The 18,355-nt window shown below is 41.0% G+C and overlaps 1 protein-coding gene across 1 annotated transcript in view; it reads right to left on the bottom strand.

The window, feature by feature from the left end:
- galt (galactose-1-phosphate uridylyltransferase) overlaps positions 1-18,355 on the bottom strand; it is a 31,974-nt gene that overhangs the window by 8,780 nt on the left and 4,839 nt on the right. The window contains exons 7-9 of the mRNA XM_085793834.1: positions 13,708-13,830; positions 3,597-3,729; positions 2,328-2,411 (exon numbers count right to left, since the gene is read on the bottom strand). Coding sequence (XP_085649960.1) covers positions 2,328-2,411; positions 3,597-3,729; positions 13,708-13,830 — 340 coding nt within the window. The remainder of the gene's footprint in view (positions 1-2,327; positions 2,412-3,596; positions 3,730-13,707; positions 13,831-18,355) is intronic.

Below are 18,355 nucleotides of genomic sequence, written 5' to 3'. Positions count from 1 at the left end.
TCTATATTATATCTATATTATATATTTGCTCCTAGTTCCCGTGTCAGTGAGGTTTCCTTTGTCTAAAACCACCCAGCAGGACGCAGCTGCTGCAGGGATTGAACCTGCGACCTTTAGCCTCGACAAGGATCCCTCTGACCGCTCAGCCATGATGACACTGCTCTCTCTTCCTGTCACACATCACTCATCGCATCACCGCACTCTGCTCACCTCTACTCCTCTTTGATCCCGCTGTGAGTTGCGTCTGTGACATCGCTCAAAAAGAGACATTCCTCCTCAACTGTCTCAGAGCAGGTAACTATCAGAAACCGTCTCAGCCGGGCTTTAGACTCACACAGGGAACAGCTGCCTGATGTCAAACACCTTTCTGTCCAAAGACTTACAGCCTCGTGTGTGTTCGCGCAAATTGCTTCTTCACAAAAGGCCAATTAAACATCGGCCGGGCCGTCAGCGAGAGAAGATTCACATCCACATCTTGGCTGATGTGATGCAAGTTATTTCAAAATAGATTTATTTTGGATGTTATTGTCTGAGGTCTATGCAAATTGTGTTTATCACTGCGTGTTCTGTCAAAACGAAAAAGTAATTTGCCGTTTGTTGCAAAGGTGCCGAGCAGCCAGTGTTTTTGTATGGGGGCCTGTTCATTCATTTGCTCCCTGTCTCATTACTGCTTCATTTCCTCTGACCTGTAGTGCTTTGCTGCGGTGCAAAGGTAATAGAAGCAACATGAAAAATGGCAGCGGGATCCAGACACATGATAGCAAATAAAAAGTAGTCAAACTGAACATGTTTAAGATGAGAAACTGTGGCAAACACTGACAGTATCTGATGTTAATGTCCCTTTCTCACTTACACTGCTCTATCACTGTAACCTAATCCTTTTTCATACCTTTTAAAATCACGATCCCCTCGCAAGATGTTGCAACTTCAAAGGAAATATAGGACAACATTCACACAAATGACTAATATGTAACAATCTCAGATTACAGCGTATATGTCTTTGATGCACTAAAAAACACTTTATCTAACAGAAATGAAGCATTGTTCTTTTGACAGACCCAGATGAAAGCTGTTCACTTGATACAAGTTTCTCTGCTGTCAAATGCAGTTTTTTGTTCATTTCAGAGTTCAAATTATGACATAACATGTTATTTAATATGTTGCTATTTCCAGGTGACTTTATAAGAATCCTTGACCACTGTCACTCTTATCTCCAGGACCAAAAGGCGAACACTGTGCAGCTTTCCTGTCTCCGCCACTACACCATGAGTGCTCTTTACTGCCTTCATATAGGAGACATACACCATAAATATATTCAGATGAGTCTGAGTATGAGCTGAAGTGGTAATGAGAGAGTGGCATTAGAGTTGAGTGTCTTGTTTGTCAGTTTATTTCAGCAGAGATGATGCAACCACATCAAAAGGTGTCTAACCCGTGAAAAACAAGATCCTTCCCATGACATTGGACAATCAATCATTATATATATATTATATATTGTATGTAATATTAATGTCATCTTGGCGCATAGCGTGATGTGAGGTATTGTAAAATCACATGAGATGGAAACTATTGGAGAACACTGAGTGAGAGGAGACGCCCTCTGTGTGTAAAATTATATTGATCTTATGCTGTAACCAGCATAGTACAGAGTGAAGACTGACTCCAAGGACAAAAGGAAAGAGAAAGGGATGGAAGGATGGCAACATAGTGAAAGAGAGGATCAAGACGGGGAAGAGTGTGAAGAGACAAAGAGAAGGAAGGGGAAACAGAAAGCGAGGTGCAAAGAGAAAAATAAGAGGTGGCAACTATGTTGTCTCTTGGCGGCCAGAGGAGAGGTGGAGGTGAAAGGTATTTAGTGTATTAAAAGTCTGCAGGGTGTTGAGCTGTCATAAAAACTTCAGGTGAGGTGTGACAACATTTTAATGCACGTCTTCCCTCTTTATCGCTTGTCATTCTTGTTTAGGAGTATTTTACAATCCCAACTCAACTTCCCATATTTCATGACGGACTCTCTTGCAAATTACAGTCACAGTAAAGCATCACTGTCAGCAAAACTCATTCACATATTAAACTGACTAACTAAGTGCACCCTCACAGTCGGTCTGATATGTGAACAGCCAAAAGATTGTAGCCATGCAGTTGGGTTCCTATGTACCACAAATTCACAGATTGTCAAGTATATGACTGAAATGATGTTAAATCTTCCCCTCCATCTGTCCCCGCTCCTTCTGTCACTCAACAGGAGAGGCTTTAAACAGGTCACTTCATTTATACCAACACCTTTTTTCTTCTTTTTATCCCTCCCACTTCCTTGCTTTTTGTCTTACCGTGCCAGCCCATGGAGTAGGGGAAAGAGACTTCAAACAGATTGTCGTACTTGGTCAGGAGTTGCTTCATAATATCAGCCAGATCTGACAAACAGAGAAAGACAGAAAGAGATGAAGTGAAAAAAAAAACACAACAAGAAAGTGGCAAGGAGGAAGTCAAGTGATATTCGTTATCGAGTGTTGTTAATAATGAATGATGTGCGGGAGGGGAGCTGAAGGGAGCCCATGTAAGAGTGAAAACTGAAAAATAGAAACTGAAAAGCGAGTGCGGTCTAGGCAGCTGGAAAAGTTGGAAATTGAAAATAAGATAAAACTTTTATTCATCTTGAGGGGAAATGAAATATAAAAGAAACACCTGAATATATGATGAACAAGTCAGCCAGACAAAAAACAAAAAACAAAAAAACACTGTAGTCACACGCACGTGTATGTTTCTCTCTTATGCACAAACCCTAGACAGATACAGAAGGTATCGTGGATAGTCTAGTATTCAATCATTTGAGTTAGCAATTAAATTACCACAGTATTATATACAGTAAGTCAAATAAGAAATATATTATAGAAAAGAAATATAAGAATATAAGAAATATATATTTAGTGTTGATGACTTGACAAATGACATAATCGGGCTAGTCAAGAAAACCCACCGAAAATTCCCACAGGACCTGAAGTACTATTGGGCCAACTTCGCACATTATCAGTTAAATACTGTCTGGATTGATCAAACTCTTCATGGTCCTTAATTGCTCATTTGGACAGACACTGGAACCAACAAATCAATGTGCTGTTCTGCTGGCTGACAGCATGCTACAGGAACACGTTTGAAATGACTTTAAGTGTCAAATCCAAAGTTGGTTCAGACCACAAAAACAAATCTGAAATCTGCCGACTGCAGGCACTGTTTTTTTGTTTTTTTTCTGAGCTGATGCCTGTTCTGTTTGGGGTGAAACAGCGCTGATGGGCTCTGTCTCAGAAGACACCGACCCACTGATGCTTCCCTTTCCATGTGCCTGGAGCTCCACATCTTGACTTTACACAGGCTCAGACAGTTAAACAGACTCAACTGCCAACACACAGTAGGTCTTTATGTGACTCTGCAGCTGATTTGCTATTGCAGTGTTGTATGTTGGTGAGGGAGAATGATGGGTAATCCTAAATCACCTCAATGGTGAATTGCAACTGTTATAAATAACAAAATATTGTTATTGTTATTGTTTCCTTAGTCACTTACTCCCCACACACACACATTAACACGACACACACACTCACCCTCCCTCTCATCTGATGTCAGGTCGCTGAGTCTGAGGATGTGTCGTCGTGGTAACAGCAGCGTCTGGTAGGGCCACGTTGCCCAATATGGAACCACTGCCAGCCAATGAGAGTTCTCCACCACCACACGCTCCTAAGGAATGACAATGTTTGATTGTTAGAGTGAAACAATGCTATTCTGTATAAGATGTTTTATAGATTTTGTTCTCAACTGTGATTTATTTTTCTTTCTAACAACGTCTGAAACACCAAGCTGAAGTAAAAGCACAACTTTTGGGATCTGTTCCAGAGTTAAGAAAACAATATTCAAAATGTAAATTACTAGTAAAAAAAACTAAACTTTATATTGTGTATATGTTAGTGGGTAATGGGGGCGGGACTAGATAAGCTTTTGCTTCTCCCGCTTTTCCCTTTCGGCCATGTATTGTATTATTTGATGATGAAGTGTGATGATGATGATTTAAATTGACATGCCCGAAATAAACAAATTGATTGATATGTGTTTTGTGTTTACTAATCTTGAACACAGAGGGTTTGTAGTTTGTAAGACCACAGTCAGTCACAGTCACACAGGTTAAACATCATCATCTTGTTAAAATCAATGGGAGCCAGTGAACCTGAATCTACGCCCATCGTCTGTCAGCTGTTGGAGCTCCTTGAAGAAATCTCCTTGGTGAATTTAAGTTTTCCAAAAGCAGTTCAAGCATCTTAACAGTCAATTTATCCACTACTTGATTCAAGAGGACGGCTGATCTCACAATTCTGCTACTGCTTGACATCTCTCAGCTTTTCTCATTTCATGATTTTATTTCTCCTTTTCACACGATTTGCTTTTTTCCCCACCTCAATCTTTCCCTGTTTACGTCTGCTCTGTCTTTGGCAGACATCCTATACAGACAATACAATCTAACATTTGTCACCTGTCGGCTGACTTGCAGGTAATTACTGTGCAACACTGTCTTACTGTCCTACTTACTACACTCTCTTGTCTGACTGTGTTAAAGATCAATGTCGATTTAACATGTGGGTGAACTACACATTCACCCACATACTGTATGTTAGAGCAAACATACCAATAAAGAAAGGCCAAACAGATCTTGATCGCACTCCTTTGACTCAAAAAGTATCCACAACCAAAAAGAATGCAAAAGCAATCACCTTTTCACAGATTATAATAAAAAAGGTCAGTCAGGATTGGCTGTTTGCAGCAAGAACCCTAATGATCATAAATTGTTTAAATGCAGAATGTGTCAGAAGCTGAGATTTAACAAGCTGGTGAGCAGGAACAAACACAACCTGACCTTGGTATTACAATCCATTAGAAACAGATTAAGTCAGTGTTAACGTGTGTGAACATGTGTGTGTGCTCACACCAAAGCCATGGTAGGACTCTCCTCTAAGTCAGCTTCATACTAATCCCAAAACACCAGTCACAATCTATCCTGTACTTGTTTTTAATTGCATTGGATTTATAGTAACCACTTTCAATATATAATATCAAATATCAAATATCAAATATTTCACAACTCTGTCTGATCACAAACTGGAATGGAAATACTTTTGCACTGAGAGCATAAACCACAATTTGCAGCAACATTGATTGTCATTAGAGTGAATGTCTTAGTGCTATGTCTTAAGGGCATACTAGGGGCTACACTGAGTTGCCATCAATAAAAAAAACTGAAAACACACATCTGTGCTAGCAATGTTTCCTGTAGCTATGCAAAATTGGCAAAACATACAAATGGCTCCTTTACATACATGTTTTACTTTTTATATTATTTTATATCATTTATATCATATTATTTTAGGTTATGTAAGCTGCTGGATGATCTGAATTTCCCTCCTAGGGATTAATAAAGTATTTTCTATTCTCTTCTATTTAAGTTATGAAATACAGTATCTTGGCTACATACAATAGCTAAATAAAACAACCTGAGAGAGACAGGTGGAAATTGCTACAATGACTGAAACACTATATTGTATATAAACTGAACACTGTCATCTCATTGCTATTACCCAACCCCTCACAGCTCAATTGTACTGTGCCTTCTTTGTGGGTTTTGCATGTAAAACTGGGAATCTTTTCTGCCATCACTCTTCACTATGTTTGTGGCCTCAGAGCTGACTGTCTCTACATATTTTTGAGATGTTGTTTCTGTAATATCAGATGTTATTCAGCTTCACATTGTGTGTCTACAAAGCTTTGTACTTCTGAACGATGAGTCACTGCTTAATCTGTCAAGATGTCGAAAGAAATTCGTTTTTTTTAAGACTGAATACTTGCACATCATCTTATAAAACAGAGCATCCTTCTCACACAGTCTTTTAGTTTTACAAATAGGCTACCTGTTGTGTTATGTGGGCGGTGAAACTTTCTTCTTCTTTCTTCTCACTGAATGTTTCACCCTTCCTTCTGGTTTCTGTAATTACTTCTATTACATTTGCTGTCTTAACCTTGCATTTATCTAGTATGTTAATTAAATATCCAGGTGCTGTGCTGTGTATGAAAACTAGTTACACAATCTGATCACTGGTAATCAGACAAGGCAGAAAGAGGATCCTGGGCTATAAATCTCCCAGAGGTTTGAACAAACTTGTCCAGCAAGGCATTAGTGCATAATTAAGGGATCTACGGGGGATACTGTGGTGTTTAATAACTGTGGAGGAAAACACAGAGTAATCTAACAGAATCCCAAAGTGTTCAGTTCTCTTAATGAACTGTACTTGCAGTATAGGATTCTACTTAGCATCTGGTGCAATAACATTTTCAGTAATGCTTCTCTCTCAATAAATAGGCTATTTTGAGGAAGAAAAGGAGTATGAAAGGCATAAATATTATGTGTGTCTCTCAAGTATTTAGTCAGTGCATTGTGAGCTACATTTTGAGTGGTTATGCGTTATTGATTTGATCCATTCTTTTCGCTTAAAGACAGTTTTTTACCACTTTTATTCTGGTAGGAATTTCAGCTTTGTCCTCCTCAGGCTTGAACAGCATTATAAAGGAGGGGAATGAAGATAAATAGGAGAGAACTGGGGTCGAGAGGAAAGATTGAGGAGTGGGGAGAAGAGACACAAAGAGTGAGAGGGGGGGGGGTGCAGGATGTCCATAACACACACACACCTCACACAAGGCAAATCCTGGAGTTTTTTCATTCAATTAGCTTTCGAAAGTTTTGGTTTCAAAGTCAAGTGTGTCACCTGGGACCCAAACCCCAATTCAAACTCCTCCAGACACTGCAGTGTGCCAATTTATGGTCCTAACCTTGGGTCAGAGAGACAGGAGCAAACACACACACACACTAACACAATCACACACAGGCGGACAGGACCTAGTAGTTTAAGGCATTCTTGCAAACAGACACACTTCTGCTCCCACTCTTATTTTATAAAGGTCGGTCCCCATGAGCAGCTGTCTGGGAGAATCTAAGTGTCTACTCTGCTCTTCTCAAAACCTTAATGCTATTCTCTCTTTCCCTCTCTCCGACACACACACACACACACACACAGTAGGAAAGGTATCAGCTCCTTCCCTGAATGAATCAGTGGCTCTCTGATTACCCTTTCCTTCTTACTCTCTCCTTCACTCTCTCCGTGACTTTGTGTCTCTGTTTCTGTCCTCGCTCCTCTCTCTCCATCCCTTTGTCTCCTTCATTTGCTCTCCCTCCTTCTTTAATCTTTTCATCTTGCTCCTCTGCCTCTGCCTTGCTTTGCGCTTCAACACTTTTTGGTTAATTTTATACTTGCTAATCAAGCCGATCCTCTGCCTCCAACTATTCTTGAAGAGGAGTGAGGAGGAGTTCTCTAGACACTCAAAGAATCATCTTGAACTCGGGAGGAGAAAAAGTAGAAAAACCCTCCTACTGCGATAGTCCCCGAGTGGATTTCAGCCTGGCGGGTAGAGAGTTCCTGGTCTTATTTAATCCAAATGTCTGAAATGTGATTTTCTCTGGTGTTGAAATAATCATCAAAAAATCATGGATATATTCTCCAACAACATGAACAAAATCTGTGTTTTAAAGAGACAGCCTGGCCTTTTGGGAAACACTTTGCACTTTCTGGCAGAGGGTTAGGTGTGAACATCAATACTCCTCTCATGTCTGAGCAGTAAATATGAAGCTCCAACCAGCCATACATTATCTTAGTCTGACACGGACATGAAATACTAAGAACAGCTAGTCTGGCTCCGCCAAAAGATAACAACATCTGCACACCATCGAGTTGCAAGTCCTGGGGCCGTATTCACAAAGAATCTTAAGGTTAAAAGTAGCTCCTAAGGGCCGAATTTAGGAGCAACTCCTAAAAAAAGTGGGTGTGTCAGTCTTAAATTTAGGACTCCTAGTTTTTTAAAATAAGAGTAATTCACAAAGTATTTTATGCCTAAAAGTAGCTCCTAAGTCTGGGAAAGCTTCAAAGTCCTCGTGAGGACTCCTAACTCACTAAGACCTATTCACAAAGAATCGGAAATGGCTGCAGCCAGGCAAATGTATGGAGGACTGCGAATTGCTGCAGAGGGGGGAGCTGGAGCACCTGCCCCTTTGCCCTTTGATGCCCAAAGTGCCTTTTTGTCGGTGTTTTTTTTTTTTACAGCAACAATATTTACAACATTTTCGCTATAAAACGGGAGTAGTGACGGTGACGGACTGTCTAATATAGGCGTCGCAACGGTCGGACCGAGGTGACTGCAACCGCTGCGATGCAGTCGTGCTGATGTGATCCAAAAATATTTTTTAAAAGTTGGTGGGTGCGTTAGACACACACATCAGTTGGTAGTAATAGCTCGCGTGATAGGGCGGCTTCTTCACTAAACTAAACTTCAGGCCACAAATTTGGGTAATGCATTTTCTTTTCTCATCATTATTATGATCACCATATAATATTAGGGCTGTCAACAAACGTGAAAATTAATATTCGAATGTGGGAAGAAAAAAAATCAGCTGCTTTGCGAGTGTGCGCACTGACCCTCATAGAGTTACATTTGCACAGCGTCACTCTGAAAGTGGAAGTGACACGCAACAAAAACTGTAGCAGATGCAGATGGCAGGGAGAAACACGAATGGACAGAAAGTTCAGAGCCGAACTTGGCAGCAGAGAGAGTGGTTTGGACTCGAAGCAATCTGAAAAGCCCCGTCGGACCTGACGGCAAAAAAAAGAAAAGAAAAGTGAAGCGGAGCGGCGGCGGCGAGGAGGAGGGAGGGGAGGGGGCGGGGGGCGCCGCCGGCACACAACAACCAATCACCGTGTTGAGCGCCTCGAATTCGTGCACGAGAATTGACGTAATCCATAGCAACGGGGCGTCACCAGGGCGTCACTCTTACTCTGCTCTTAGTGATTTATCCTTAGTAAGTAGGTAGGTGAGTAGGTCTCAGCGGCTTTGTGAATAGCTTTTAAGAAAAAACTCCTACGTAAAAACTTTTAGTGCGAGTTATGAGCACTCCTAGCGGTAAGATAAAAGGCTTTGTGAATACGGAATCTTAAGGTTAAAAGTAGCTCCTAAGGGCCGAATTTAGGAGCAACTCCTAAAAAAAAGTGGGCGTGTCAGTCTTAAATTTAGGACTCCTAGTTTTTTAAAATAAGAGTAATTCACAAAGTATTTTATGCCTAAAATTAGCTCCTAAATCTGGGAGAGCTTAAAAGTCCTCGTGAGGACTCCTAACTCAGTAAGACCTATTCACAAAGAATTGGAAATGGCTGCAGCCAGGCAAATGTATGGAGGACTGCGAATTGCTGCAGAGGGGGGAGCTGGAGCACCTGCCCCTTTGCCCTTTGATGCCCAAAGTGCCTTTTTGTCGGTGTTTTTTTTTTTTGAGTCATCTACAACATTTTCGCTATAAAACGGGAGTAGTGATGGTGACGAACTGTCCAATATAGGCGTCACAACGGTCGGACCGAGGTAACTGCGACTGCTGCGATGCAGTCATGCTGATGTGAGCCAAAAATATTTTTTAAAAGTTGGTGGGTGCGCTAGACACAAACATCTGTTAGTAGTAATAGCTCACGTGATAGGGCAGCTCCATCAGTAAATTAAACGTATTGTCAGTCTGGGTTCAAATCCTGCTATTGAGAGTGAGGAGTCACGTGACGATGGTCGGCCATGATGGAAGGAGACGCTATCGGTTGCCAGGGGCAACGTCATCAGAACAGCACAGAGACGGACTAAATTCTAGCTCTTTTTTGCGCCAACAGATCAACAAATTACTAGAAAGAATAAGGAGAAAGTAAATCACTGAAGCAGTTTTTAACACAGCAGTGATTTCCGGCATTGTAAAACAGTAAATTACGGAGTAGACGATTTTGTTTTGCCCATAGACTAGTAAGGCTGTTGCCACCGGAATCCTTCCATCATGGCGGAGAAGGGGGGCGGGGCTCTGACATGGATGTATTGGGGCTCTGAGCTGTGACGACAACTCCTCAAGGGGTGTTCACACCAAACGCGATGCTGCGTTGTCGCGCGTCGAGATTACATGTAAAGTCAATGCACAGACGCGATTAGATGCGAAATCGCGCCGGGCGACGCGATACGCGCGTCACACGCGACGCGATGGACGCGATGCCGCGAAAATCGCACCAACGCCCGAGTTGAAAATATTGAACTTTTAACGCGACATCGCGTGACGCCGTGACGCGACAGCCTATCAGCGTTGAGATTCTGACACAACAATACACTGCTACCGACTGCTACTCACCGGAGACAGATGGACAGGCACTCTGCAGCTGAAATGAAGAGCCTGTAACTTTAGTTGGTGTCCTGCCTGGAGATCCTGGCAACAACCCTAGCTGCTAGCAAGTCCTCAAACTCAGCAAGTCTGAAGTACCGTACAACGGCCGCGATACGAGCGGGGCTGAGCGGAGTTTTTTTTACCGGCTACACCAGGACCAGGACGTCAAGGATCAGCTTCACCTCGTCCATTGTCAAGCCTACGGTAAAATGAGTGCACTTTCTGTGTCTCAACACATTTTTACATCCGTCCTGTTAGCTGGATTGACAGTAGAGGGGAGGGGAGGGGGGACGCGATGACGCGAATTTACACAAAACCGTCACGCGTCAAAACACGAGCGATAGCGCGACGGATTGCCATTTGTCGCGCGAAAAAATCGCGTTCATCGCGTTTGGTGTGAACACAGCTAAAACCGTCACGCGTCAAAACACGAGCGATAGCGCGACGGATTGCCATTTGTCGCGCGAAAAAATCGCGTTCATCGTGTTTGGTGTGAACACAGCTTCACTCTCAATAGGCCACAAATGTGGGTAATGCATTTTCTTTTCTCATCATTATTATGATCACCATATAATATTAGGGCTGTCAACGAATGTGAAAATTAACATTAAAATGTGGAAAGAAAAAAAACCAGTGGCTGCTTTGCGAGTGGGCGCACTGACCCTCATTGCATTTGCACAGCGTCACACTGCAGAAAGTGAGACGCGACAAAAACTGTAGCAGAAAGATGCAGATGGCAGAGAGAAAGACAGAAAGTTCAGAGCCCAACTCGGCAGCAGAGAGAGTGGTTTGGACTCGAAGCAATCTAAAAAGCCCCGTCGCACCTGACGGCAAAAAAAAAAAAAAGAAAAGTGGAGCGGAGCGGCGGCGAGGAGGAGGAGGAGGAGGAGGAGCGCCTGTTGAGCGCCTCGAATTCGTGCACGAGAATTGACGTAATGCATAGCAACGGGGCGTCACCAGGGGCGTCACTCTAAGTTTGCTCTTAGTGATTTATCCTTAGTAAGAGTAGGTCTCAGAGGCTTTGTGAATAGCTTTTAAGAAAAAACTCCTATGTAAAAACTTTTAGTGCGAGTTAGGAGCACTCCTAGCGGTAAGATAAAATGCTTTGCAGCCTTTTATCTTACCACCGACAAAAAGGCACGTTGGGCATCAAAGGGCAAAGGGGCAGGTGCTCCAGCTCCCCCCGCTGCAGCAATTCGCAGTCCTCCATACATTTGCCTGGCTGCAGCCATTTCCGATTCTTTGTGAATAGGTCTTACTGAGTTAGGAGTCCTCACAAGGACTTTTAAGCTCTCCCAGACTTAGGAGCTACTTTTAGGCCTAAAATACTTTGTGAATTACTCTTATTTTAAAAAACTAGGAGTCCTAAATTTAAGACTGACACGCCCACTTTTTTTAGGAGTTGCTCCTAAATTCGGCCCTTAGGAGCTACTTTTAACCTTAAGATTCTTTGTGAATATGGCCCCAGGACTTGAGTGAATTATTTTTAGCGATTGTGTAACACAATTACTGTGTCACTTTTGTTTAATGTAAAGTTTTTTTATTTGGATGTCAGCTGACTGAGCCACACTGGAGCCCTACTAAGATTTGACTTGGACTTGCAGACTGGGAACTTAAGACTTTAACTTAAGGTTTAATTAGTGAACTCCTCCACATCTATATTATGTGTTTATCTGTGCAGGATATTAAGACGGACAATCCTGGTCTAATTAACTACAACATTTTGCTACAATAACACAATATATGTGTCAAGCTATGATACATAGCTGCTGACTCCAGTCACACATTTGCCACACAGATGTGAGAGCAGTACACCTTTTGTTACTGTATAAAGCCCAGTTGCAGGAAACATGGCCAGAGTCTCCCCTTCCTGCACAGCACTGAGTGACAGAAGTGTTTCTGTGGAACCTTATAATGTCACAGTGAGGGTGACCTTTGCTCATTTGGATATAAAATGTCACCATGTCATCATTTTATCTAGTAAGATGTTAAACACTGTCATAATCTGTGCACATTAAATATAATCCTATCAATTTGTGAGTTATGGTCAAAAATGTGTTTTGTGAGGTGAAGTGACCTTTGACCAACCGAATCTAATCAGTTCAGTTTTGTAGGAACCTTTAGGAAAATGTCTCATGGAGTTACTGAGATATCACATTTAAGAGATACACAGTCAAATATCCATGCATCCTGCCAATGCTGTCGCAGACACAGAGCCATAATAAGGTGAAAACAACTGCCACTCATTATTGTTGTGTGACTGCAATAACCAAAATATGTTCATTACTACTTAACTCTTAACAGCTCTGAGGGCCCTAAAAGTGCTGCTTGGTAATGGCCTTTAGAACAGGAGAAGCTGGCAGCACATTTTATTGGCTTCTCACTTGATGAACACACATGACGCCAGATTTATTGTGTTTTAGCTGTGACTATTACCTGAGATTAAGTATATTAAATAATAAAGTAGCATAAGTAAGACATCTCCCTGCAGCTTCAAGCACAGAGAAAAAAAGAGTTATAGCTCTGTCAAGTTTAATTCTCCTGCAGAAAGTTCATGGTTTCCACTAAATGTCTGCTTACTAATACGACATTTGCCAGAATGTTAAATGTGCTCAGACCCTGTCTTTATTTACTGCTGGCAAAACCCCATACACATGACTGGAGAACCACTCTCTCACACACACACACACACACACACACACACTCAAACACACACACAAACACACACAGAGATGGTTTTCCTTCACGCAGGTTGAAGATGTACACTGCAGCATTATGCTAATGAGCCTCTCTGCTGTCCAATCACACGGTTCACTGACTGAAAGACAGGCCGAGGATGCTGATGGGAAAAAGAGGGAATGATGAAGTAAGAGGAAGACCTGGAAACATGGTGTGGTGGGAAAGGAGTTGAAGAAGATGGATGAAGGGAGAAGCCACAAGGGCAATCATGGTGAGAAAAATAAGGTACCACCGTTTTCTTTTTCTTTCAGCATTCCTCTGATGTTTATCACCTACCACAAACATGCAATTAGGGATTATTTGGTTTTCCCTTCACCATACATGATACATTTTCACTGAGGTAATTCAAAGAAAGTACTTAATTAAATCTTACATGCCTTTTCAATCATGTATATAATTTATTTACTGTATTCTGGAGGCCTAGGTGTATTTCATATCACTGCATTTGTATTTACTGTATCACCCTAATTGCTGCATATTGTCTGTTTTCTTCCACATCAAGGGGAAAAGCTAGTTAAAAGCTTTTTAGGAGAATCCAAACTGAAGTTGGATTTAATGAGCCCAGAATCACAGTAAATTATGACTTTCTGAGGGCAATTTTAGCTTTAAATGTGCTTTTTTTGCCTGAATGTTTGCATGTGTGTGTACTGCACCTTTTTCTCTGCCTCCTGCTTGGCGTAGTGCAGCAGCAGCGGCTCTCCATGGTTCTGAAAGTACGCTCTCTGACAGCGGTCTGACAGAGCCGGCTCATTAGGCAGGAAGTTGCTGGCCCACACCTATAATGTCAGGGGGAACAAGAAGAAGATGGAGGAAGATGACGATGGGACATGACAAAGAATTCTAGACCCTATCTATAAAGTTAGAGTTATGTCCAGTAGTATTACACTCGGTTTAGAAAATTAAAAGAACCTGTCCACTTTTCCCCCACTTTGCTGAATCCAAATGGCCACATTATACCTGCGATTTGACAGAGTTATATAACAACACCACTCAATAAATACATATTTCAAAGATGGGATTTCTGGGTTCCAAACATCACTTTCATTTTTTTTTCTTTCAGGCTTTTTAGATTGATAAATGGTGTTTCCACTGCATCCACCACTTTCATTTCAGTACAGTGTGAAAATCAACCTGTCCCGTAGACACTAAAATGTAATTGAAATGGGTAATTCATCACAGCGAACAACATCAACTGGGTACCATGTACCAGCATAAATGGCCCCTGCAGAAATAAATGTAGGGTCTTGCGGTAGATGAACACAAACCATTTGTCAAAGTTGGAGCAGTTGTGCTGAGTCACGTGACATTTTCTGTCCCTGCTGAAAAATAAGTCATGTTATGTACTAAAATCTTATGTATTTCTGTACATGACTCAAAAATCTACTCTCAAATTTGTGGCTGTTTGCTTATGTTGTCATGCAACTGTCAATCAAATCTGTCCATTTACTTTTATGAATCATGATATTATTCCAAACTCGTACCAAAAATTGCATGTTCTCTCTGTGCCTGCGTGGGTTTTCTCTGGGTTTTCAGCTTCTTCCTCCAGTCCAAACACATGCACACTAGGCTATCTCTAAAATGTCCAGATGGGTGTGTGCAAGCATCGTTTGTCTCTATATGTTGGCCCTGTACACTCTCTTCACCCTATGTCACCTGGGACTGTCTTCAGCCTCCCAATGGCCTTCCATGGTAAAGCACTATACCAATGGGTGATAGATGAATATTAATGTCTGGGAAACAGGACGTGTGACTGTTGTGTGCACTTTCTGATCATATTTGGACTTTGGTGTTTACATGGAACATGGCCATAACAGGTTGCTGATCATGCGCCAACAGGTGTCATTATTTCTCATCATCTCACCCACTATGAGACAGTTCAGGACAGTTCAGGACCTTTCTCTTTTCAGCCAGATTGTCTATAAAGCACTGTGATGGTACTGCAGTAAGCATGTACAACACAACAATTACTGTATGTAACACTGACAAAAGTAAAGGCAGTTTATAATACTCAAATAGTGAATTCAAGCTAGCTTCTGCTAAATGAGTTTATACTCTATGTCTATGTCTGAATGGAAAAATATTAATTAATTAAAAACAAAAACAATACTTAAATTATGAGGTATTTTTATTTTATCAGATACAAAATAAAATACTTGTGTTTCATTTCATTTACAATTACAAAAACAAATACTGTACTAAATAACTATGTCGTGCCCAATATTAAAGCCACAGCAGCAGTAGTCAGTGACACACAACTGATTTTGCTACAATTAACATACTGTAAATGTCAGAGCGACATTTCGTGTGCCCACTGACATAGAAACACACACACACACATGCACTGACAAAATCAGTTTCCTGATTGTGGTTAATAACGTCTCCAAAAAAATAGAAAAAATTCAAAGCAGCTGTTTTGATGTCTGACTGAGACAAACATATTGTTCACTCTTCTCTCTCATCAGCCACCAACTGGCAGTCTGCACCACGCACTATTCACAACACAAAACTCTGACTTAGTGTGTAAACATCCCTGAAACAATAAAGCATTTGTTGCCCTGAAACAGGGGAGATACTGTAGGTCATTTCATTTGTGGAAACCATTCATCTGTGTCAGTCATCTCCACAAACAGCACTACAGTCCATTTTAAACCATGTTTTGGGGTAAACACGCAAACACAAAAAAAATTAGCCACATAACGTACTTGTAGCATTTCAGAGAGCTTTTTATGGCCGACACTGAACGTCATGACAGGCATTTAAATAATTTATGTTTGCACTTTATGGTATTTTAATGGATGTAAAAGCAGGCAAAGACTGCCAAATGACTGAGATGTTTGCATATTGTTTGTTAAAGTGGCTCTCCGACTATGAAATTATACAATTATGCAAAAACTGAAATATTGATTAGTGATTTCTGCATTGGGGGGTGTACATGAGTTTATGTGGGCTGCAGATTGATGTTTTATGCAGGCTAGAAGCTGTTTTGTTTTAAGAGATTTTAGGTCTTTTACAGTATAGTTTTAGTGAAAGGAACATATTTGTGCCACAGAGAGAAGTTTTTTCCAATTATAACATTCCATCGCATCATGAACAGGGTAATAATCAGAGGCATTCTCTGCTGCTTTGAGCAGCACTGCTTCAGGCTGCATGGCAAATTGTTTTCCGATTAAACACTCGTCGTCTCCCCCAGAATGCAGTGCAGGAATCCCACTGTCATAGGCTGCTATGAATGTGCTTTATTTCCTTCTCTCTTCACAAGGCGAAGGGAAAATTAGCAGCATTGACTTCATGGGGGAAATGTAACGAGGGTCCTCTTGATGATCAGCACCCTAAGTACTAAGTGTCCTACTGGCCTCGCCTCAGGAGCACGTGTCATATACTGCAAATCACCCTCACTTTAGATTCATTTTATTTATGAATACTGAAGCATATGTAATCAGATAGAGGAACTGTTAAAAAAAAATTGGAAATTATTCCTGTTTCATGGAATTTTTGCCCTGAGTCTTGGTAAGATTCTGTACACAACTGCTGCAAAGATAGTAAACAAATCAGATTGGTGTAATGTTAACATTAATGGCTTCTGAATATTGGCTGCAGGCTACTGCCATGTTTGTAATCATTCATGATCCTGGAAAGACACAAAGATACAGATAATATTGTGTGAATGGTGTGAATATGTGTCAATATTCTACATCTGCAAGCCTCTAGGCATTTGTAATAGTATCGACACGCCTGCCAGCATCTGTAGCTGTGGGCCTATTTCTACACCTGTTATTGTGTATACACAGATCTATCTCCTTTCCAGCTGCAGACTGCTGCTTCTCAGAGAAAAATAGAAAGCAAAGATAATGCACTCAATGTCTACCAGGGAGAACTTCTGGAAATGACATGTATTACACTTAACAGCTATTATGAGTGCATCCCTGCTTTTACATTCAGCGTCCGAGTGCTCCTCAACACTGAAATACGTACTTAGGCTGTAAGTATGAACTCAATAACCGTCTGCTCCTGAGAGGCAAATGTTTTCAAACACAATCTATGCACTTCACAGAATATACTTTGGGCTGCTTATATAAAAAGGGGATATTTTTATTCCAGAGGCATAAGTTCGCCCTCCTCCACTTATATGAAAACACATACAGCTCTGTTCCTCTGAGACCAAAGTTATCAGAAGCAACACAGCCTCCAGAACATGATTAACATTTTCTGTTCGTTATTCTTCAAAGTTTTAGATCTATGCTTTATACGTTTTGGCCTGGAGGGTTTGTCTGGCTGTACTCACAGATACACGCACATTAACACTGCTCCTCTCTTGGACTTTGATGTCGTAAGAAAAAGAAATCTGGACTGCAGGAAATAAGAAACAAAACTGCTAAAACTTTTAAAAGGGCTTCACCAAAGCCTGAATGCAGGTTTCATTTTGTTTTTTGTTTTTTTTACTGGACAAGATGAAGACAACTCTTTTTTCTTTTCTTTTTTGACCTGGTAACGCACCTGAATATGTACATTATAGGGTTTTTAAACCATCACAAACATAAAGCTGAATGTGTTTGAAGAACCTTCCCGAAGAAACAAATAAATAACTGCTCTCAACCGGGTAAACGTCCTGTGATGGCACACCAGTATAGTGTTATTCTAAGGTCACATACTGCCCTCTGCTGTTTATTTCAATATTACAGCCTCAGAAAACTTCAAATACAAAATCCAAGTGGGCTTTTGTTTCTACCTGTCCTGTGAAAGCCAGTTATTTATTTTACCCCAGAAGCCTGAAGTGCCCCTGGATTTGAAATTAACCAAAGAGGAGGAGCATCACTGAGTAAATGCAATCAATTGCTGAGCTGTTACATTACAATAGCATCTTCAATGAGCTCCTCACCATAGTGAAGTAAACTTTTTATAGCTTTTCCATTTCCATTTGCATTTCATCATGTTTTTGTAATGAGCCACTCAACCTTTTTCTGTTTAATATTAAAAGCAAGGGGGTCAAATTAGTGCTATATTTAGTGACGGCAGTGAACAATCAAGACAGAATCCTTAAGTGAATAGTTCAGGATGTTAGGAACAAGATATGCCCCATTATTTAGTGAGATTTAGAGGTGCTAATAGGATTTTTTTTTACTGACTGCCCCTGACTTCAGTCTTTAGGTTAAGTTAAAATATCCAGCTTCATAGTTTCAGGACAAATATGAGAGGTGCGGTATGTACATGATGTATCTTGTTATGTAACCATCAGCATGAAAGCCCGAAACCTTTTTATTCTGAGTGTCAAACTATTCCTTTAAACATTTTGAAAAAGCAGTA

This window comes from Trachurus japonicus, chromosome 12, assembly GCF_045865225.1.
Source record: "Trachurus japonicus isolate A0001 chromosome 12, Traja_1.0".
NCBI lineage: Eukaryota > Metazoa > Chordata > Actinopteri > Carangiformes > Carangidae > Trachurus > Trachurus japonicus.
The sequence above is the reverse complement of the archived record's forward strand: the minus strand, read 5'-3'. Positions and strand labels throughout refer to the sequence as shown.